Below are 6,713 nucleotides of genomic sequence, written 5' to 3'. Positions count from 1 at the left end.
GCAGTTATATGGTTATTGAAGACTGGTTATTACCCGGTAACCGCTTTTCACATAATTACATCATTTTCTTCTTTAATATAAGGATTCAAATCTGTTACTTCAAAAGAGAAACAATCATTTTAATGTGCATCTCAATAAGTTGTGTGATGACTTCTTCTCAACTTGCAGCAAAGCAAATCATACGTCACTTAATCAGGCGATTTAAATCATCATGATAACATTTGTGTTTACCTGCTTGGGAGAATTGGTGATCTATTTTCTGTGTATTTTGTGGGAGAATTTGTAACTATTATGAAGTGTATTTCTTTTTCTTTTCTTTTTTTTTAAACAAAAAAAAAGTATTTTCAAAACCGTTACCAAACAGGGCCTCGAAAATGTGATTATTCCAATGTTCTAGCGGTGAGCATGAAGTGATTATTAACCTCTCACTAAAAACTAGTCTTCCTTCTAGGGTTTTCACTCGATGCCCTGCATACTTTTGAGATGGTTTTTCACATGCAAAGTTAGGGTTTTCATCATTTTATCTACAGAAGGATGTTGTTAGTCGATTGGAGACCGAGTGTAAGCCTTGGGAAAATTAGATACACTTTGCTTAGCTTCATTTTTGATGTGTGCCAAGAGAGTTTTTGTTTAGAACTTCCGTTGTAGTCTCTCTTGAAGCTTGTGTTCATCGAATCACAATCATTGGTCATCAACTGTTGAAGTCTATCAGTGGGTGGGTAAAGAATTTGATAAACGAGATTAGCTAGTTAGGAGCTAGAGTTGCCGCAACAGAAGACAATCAGGGGTGTTTGTATATGCCTATAGATTGTCTAAGTATTTTACAAAGGGTTGCAAGTTTACTTTAATTTGCATGTACACTTAAATCTTATTTAGACTCCATTTACTTTGACGTAAAATAGTTTTTGTCGAAAAATATTTTCAGGAAAGTCATTTTCCTTGAAAATGTTTTCTGTCAAAAACATTTTACGGCTTTTACCGCGTGGATGGAAAAGCAAATGTTTTTTTATATATATTTTTTCATTAAATCATATTAAACTCTAAAGAGAAAAGTCCACATACCCTCCTCAAACTACCACCCATTTGACAATATCCCCCTCAAAACTTTTAATTGGGACAATGTCTCCCCTAAACTACCAATCAATTGTCATTTTACCCCCGAAAGCTAGCATAAAGACAAAAATGACCTTAAAATATTTGTAATAAGACAAAAATATCATTATAAATTTAAAAAAAAAAAATTAAAAAACTATATATACGTATATATATTTTTTAAAGGAGAATCAGCCCCATTCGGCAAAATGGTTTTGAATCAAGAAAATCTCACAAATTTTCATGTATTTGGCTTTGAAATTCGGTAAACAGCCTTGAGAAATTAACGAAATTCAAGATGTAATTATATCCTTCAATGAGAATAAGGGAAATTTCATCATAATCTGCCAAAATTTATAGCAGAGTCGAATTCATCCAAAAAAGAAAAAAAAAAAAGGTTCTAATACTTCTTCATCAATTCAACAGATTGAACGACTGAATTGCAAGAAAATTGAGTTCGATCACACTATATTAATGAATAGATTGCTTTAACTAGACAAACAATCGGCAATTTAGACAAATCTTTAAGCACTGTACCAGACCCGATTTTTGTTTTCTTTTTGCTTTCAAAATCGACAAATCAGATTGCAAAAATCGAAATTGAAAACCCTAGGAAAGAGAGAAGGGGGAGGCTCATGCACGTACGTTGTCCTTGACCTTGCGAATGATCTTGAGGGGGAGTTTGTCGAAGTACCTGTCGTCCTTGAGCTTCAATTTCTTTTCTTTCTTTCTTTTTTTCTTTTTTCTTTTTTTTTTTAAAAAAATATTAAGGGTATTTTTGTCATTAGGGGGTGCATTGACAATTGATTGGTAGTTTGAGAGAGACATTGTCACAATTGACAATTTGGGGGAGAACATTTTCAATTGGATGGTAGTTTGAAGGGGGGTACGTGGACTTTACCCAACTCTAAATTATGAAAATATCATGACCAAGTCTTAGAGGTATCCGAACTAAGCCTAGCAAGGACCCCACTGCGACTCACCCGAGACCCATTTAGACCCCATCTAGACCCTATCAAGACCTCGTCGGGATCAGTCCGAGACCCTAGCAAGACCCGCCCAAGACCCGATAGGGACATTTTGTAATTTAATATTTAACATGATTTTGCGTACACACCAACTACTGGAAAATGTTTTCCAAGAAAATGTTTTCTGTTGAAAATGTTTTCCGACGACTAGGACCCACCTGATTTTCCTTACATACAAAATACCAGAAAATATTTTCTAAGAAATCATTTTCAAGGAAATGTTTTCCGCTGAAAATATTTTCCGACGAGTCCCGGGTGGGTCTTGGTCGAATCCCAGTCAAGTCCTGATCAGGTCCCAACAGGGTCCCGAGCGGGTTCGGTTGGATCTCAGTCAAGTCCTAGGCGGATCCCGGTCAAGTCCCAGGCGGGATCTCTAGTAGGTCCTGGTCAAGTCCCGGGCAGGTCTAGTCAAGTCCCGGTCAAGTCCAAAAGGGGTCCCGGGCGGATTCCGATCAAGTCTCGAACAGGTCTCAAGCAAGTGTCGGTAGGGTCCCGATGAAGTCTCGGTGCTTTAAAATGTTATAGCAACTGAACATCTTCTACAAACAATGACACATTCTTGAAAATTGAAAAATTTATGACAACAAAAACTGCTGAAGTGTTTTGAAGTCAATACCTGAAATTGACGATCGACATGTCATAGATGAGGTTTGAATGGAGGATATCTCAAGTTGTATCTTTAATATTGTTATGTTAATATCATCCATAAAGGTATTCCTGTTTTGTGCTAGGGCTAGAATCAAAGGTATTCCTGGCCTTAAACCATCTCTAGCAAATTGGTAGTTTTTTCCTTGAATATAGTACCTATTTATTAAAAAATTATAGTTGATTTTATTGCAAATATCTTTTGGCTGCTATTTTTAATTGCTTAAAAATTGAAAGAAAGAAACCTTTTTAATTCGGATGAATATTAAAAACAAATTTTATTTTGTATTTATTTTTTTATTTGTCCACACAATAGGAGGAGGATTTGATGTAATCACATTTGCATCATGAGGCATGGTCTCCAAGTTACTCTATGTTAAACTACCATTTATTTCAAAAGCTTAAGCCGATAGAAATAGGTAAATGTAATCATTTAATCAATACTTTAGCACTTCTTCTCACGCGTAAGTTCAAATTCAACTCCCTTTCAATAGGTGAGGTTCAACACGTAGAATATTTAATTGAAATGCAGGGTGAATTGACGGAGTTAAGATTCGAACTTATAACCTTTTAGATTTGATATCCTGCTAAACTACAATTTATCTAAAAAATTTAAGCCGATAGGAAGAAGTAATTCTAATAATTTATAATCAATACTTTAACACTCCAACTAATTGAGCTATCTCTTGTGAACTTGTATTATTTTTAATAAAAGGTTTGGTTTGTAACAAATTTAATGTGCTTGAAATAAAATTTTCAATTGAACGTGTGTGGATTAAATTGACACTTACGTTGAAATACATGGTTAATTTTGGGCTGGGATCCTCTCCAGTCCATTTGGATGGGAGGGATTGAGTCCTTGTAAATGCAGGGGCATAATTGAGTCCTACATTTACAAGGACTGAATCCCCTCTCGTCCGTTTCCAAATGCTTGTCCCTAGTGAACTCAAAAACCACTTAAAAAAAAAAAAAAAAAGCAAACTCCAAAACCCTTGTGGGAGAGTAGTAATTTCTGTTTTTATTGCTCCTCACTCTCAGGTCATAAAAGTACCATTAATTTAACAAAATTTTATACTAAAAAAGATGTTACAAATTTAGGCATTTAGATCTTCAAACAAACACAGATAGTGAGATAGAGAAACCCACATGGCTGGATGACACAAAGGAAACTTGAGCAACCAATCCAGTCATTTATTATGCATGTGGAAGAGGTGGGATGCTCTGTTCATGCCTGAAGAAGTTACCTGGATCAACTTCTGTCTTCACTCTCGCCAATCTGCTGAAGTTATCCTTGAAATACTTGCTTCCCCAAACCCTTGCACGTACGAAGCTAACGTTCTTGTTCCTGTTCATCCCCAGATCAAGATCCCTGTAATTCACGTACGCTTCCCTCGGATTCCCCGAAACATAAGGACCCATGTAATTGTAAAGCCTCCTGATCCGCACCATGTGCGGCTTTGCATTCTCCTTGGCATCTTGCCACAAACTCAGCCACTGGATTTTGAACAATGTTCCGTTTCTGTGAGGAAATGGGATTTCAGATTCTGCAATCCTGCTCATCTTTCCCCCGTACGGATTCCATATCGTCAATGGGCTCTGTTCTTTCAGCAGCCTTTTCCAAAGCCCCTCCAGTGCCGTCTCTGGAATGGGGTCTTTGACAAAATCCGATTTTGCTTTAAAATAGTTCTTGAAGAGGGATTTCCCTTGGAGAAGAATTTCAGGAGATGTTCCATTAGGGAATCCGGCAATATAAAGAACGGATTTAATCCAGCTCGTTTCTGTACAATCTTTTCCCGTCAACCCCAATTCCGGGAAGCTTTTCTGCATAATTTGGAGGAGTTTTTTAGCACCACCAAGAAACAGAGCATTATAAGAAGTTGTTATTGTTCTTCCGCCTTTAGCGCCTGCGCTGGCAGGTTGAATGATGACCCTGATGAAGAGATTTTCATCGAGTTTATCTGCAATTTGTTGCCATTTATAGAGGATCTTTGTAGCTCCTTGTGTTAAATTCTTAGTGACAGTGAAAACTGTCACAATTGGAGGAACAGGAACAAGCTTTATCTTCCACCAAAGAATGATTCCAAAACTTGCTCCTCCCCCACCTCTAATAGCCCAAAAATGATCTTCTCCCATGGCTTTCCGGTCGAGAATCCTGCCGTTAACATCAACAATCCGAGCATCGACGACATTGTCAGCACCGAGGCCGTATTTTCTCATCATGGGGCCGTATGCGCCCCCCGTAATGTGCCCGCCGACGCCTAAGCTGGTGCAGAGACCCGCCGGGAAGCCATGTCTTTGGCTTTTCTCAGAAATTCTGTAGTAAACTTCACCAATAGTTGCACCAGCTTGAATCCAGGCACTATTATCATGTATATCAACCTTGATGGATCTAAGCTTTGAGAGGTCGAGAATGAAGAAAGGCGACTCGAATCCGGAGACATAAGACAAGCCCTCATAGTCGTGGCCGCCGCTGCGGACTCGGAGATGTACTCCGAGCTTCTTGGAACAAATTACCTGTTAGAATATAAATCAAATGATTAGATTCATTTATTTTTATAATTTTTTGAGATAAATGATGGTTTAACATTACCGCTGCTTGAACATGGCTTTCATGCACCGGCACGAAGATGAAGTCCGGCTTCGGCACCGAAGGGAGCAAGTACCTGAGGTTTTGTGCAGTGGATGAAAGGACAGCAGTAAAAGAAGAAGTATTTTTTCGGGTGAAAAAAGCTGTGGCTTGTGGAATGGGAATCTTGGAATTAAGAGAAAGGCATTGGAAGAATTGTTCTTGAGTTAAAGCTGAAGCTGCCATGGAAGCTGCAGACAGCAGGAGGAAAAATAGTGGGAAAAGGGAAGAGCTTAGAGACACCATTGTTTTGCTCCTTATTTTGTGCTCAAGAATAATAGCGACTGAGCACTCTTATTTATGGGCTTTGGTCTTCGGTGTAATCATGAGACCAGAGTAAAATAATGTGTTTTTTTTTTTCTTGGTATTCTGGTAGGAAAGCAATTAGAGAAATGCTACTCAGTATTCTGGTACGTTCATCTTTAGTATTCACTTTGTTATTTTGTTTTTAATTTTTTTTTTTATACAAAAAAATTAAGTGAACGCAAATGTGTCACATAGGATGAGAATGTTGAGAGATGAACAATTCAGTTCAATTCGAGTTATATATATGATCATATTTTGTGTAGTGATTTTAACAAAAACGGTAGAAAGAAATTCTATTTATAAAGATATTTGTTACCAGAGAAGATATTATGAAGTATATATATATATATACGAATTGTAGTTGAGATAAACATTTCTTAACTTATTTTTTCTTAATTAGATACTTTTTGAGATCATGACTCGGTCATGCCAGGCTTTATATTGACTCAAGTAAACTTATGGGAGTTAATATATGCCAATAAAATTACCGAAATAAAGTATCACATCCTCAAAACCCTAACAAAATAACTTGTTTATATAGTCTCGGCCGATGACTTTTAGTAGTGGTCCAGCGAAGGTCCGACGGTGGTTTAACACTGTGGTTTGGAGGTGGTTTGACGTGTTATGAGTGTATATGTGAGTTTTGAGTCTTACATTGAGAAAATATAAAGAAAAATAGTAGTTAATATATCTAAGTAGATTCAAGCCCATTATTAGCTTAGACTTTTGAGTTAGAGTAGTGTTCAAATATGTATATTAATGTACTATTGATAACAACTCACAAACTGTTTATCTTCCCAACAAGTGGTATTAGAGCTATGGTTAGCTTCTAGGGACGGGTGTCTGGACGCGCTTGGTTTGGAGTTGTGTCTATTTTCGCAACTCTTGACGCATGACACTTTGGGTCAATGTGAAGAAACTCACAAGTTAGTGGAAATTGTTGTGAATGCATTTGTATCCCTCCAAGAATGATGTGGCTCCTAAAATCACTATTGGGCTTATAATTGATCATTATT

The 6,713-nt window shown here is 37.2% G+C and overlaps 1 protein-coding gene across 1 annotated transcript; it reads right to left on the bottom strand.

The window, feature by feature from the left end:
• Positions 1–3,850: 3,850 nt before the first annotated feature.
• LOC132167398 (berberine bridge enzyme-like 15) lies at positions 3,851–5,637 on the bottom strand. Its single transcript, XM_059578361.1, has 2 exons — positions 5,356–5,637; positions 3,851–5,279 (listed from the first exon to the last, which is right to left on the bottom strand). The coding sequence occupies exons 1-2, from the start codon at positions 5,635–5,637 to the stop codon at positions 3,960–3,962; spliced, it is 1,602 nt and encodes a 533-aa protein (XP_059434344.1). The 3' UTR covers positions 3,851–3,959.
• Between the last annotated feature and the right edge of the window lie 1,076 nt (positions 5,638–6,713).

The sequence above is a fragment of the Corylus avellana genome, chromosome ca1 (assembly GCF_901000735.1).
Source record: "Corylus avellana chromosome ca1, CavTom2PMs-1.0".
NCBI classification, from domain to species: domain Eukaryota; kingdom Viridiplantae; phylum Streptophyta; class Magnoliopsida; order Fagales; family Betulaceae; genus Corylus; species Corylus avellana.
The sequence above is the reverse complement of the archived record's forward strand: the minus strand, read 5'-3'. Positions and strand labels throughout refer to the sequence as shown.

Bases quoted from the DNA above. Each gene is read 5' to 3' on its own strand.
- LOC132167398 (XM_059578361.1), bottom strand. From the start codon at position 5,637: ATGGTGTCTCTAAGCTCTTCCCTTTTCCCACTATTTTTCCTCCTGCTG. The intron at 5,280-5,355 runs GTAATGTTAAAC...ATATTCTAACAG, and splicing joins AAAGCCATGTTCAAGCAGCG to GTAATTTGTTCCAAGAAGCT.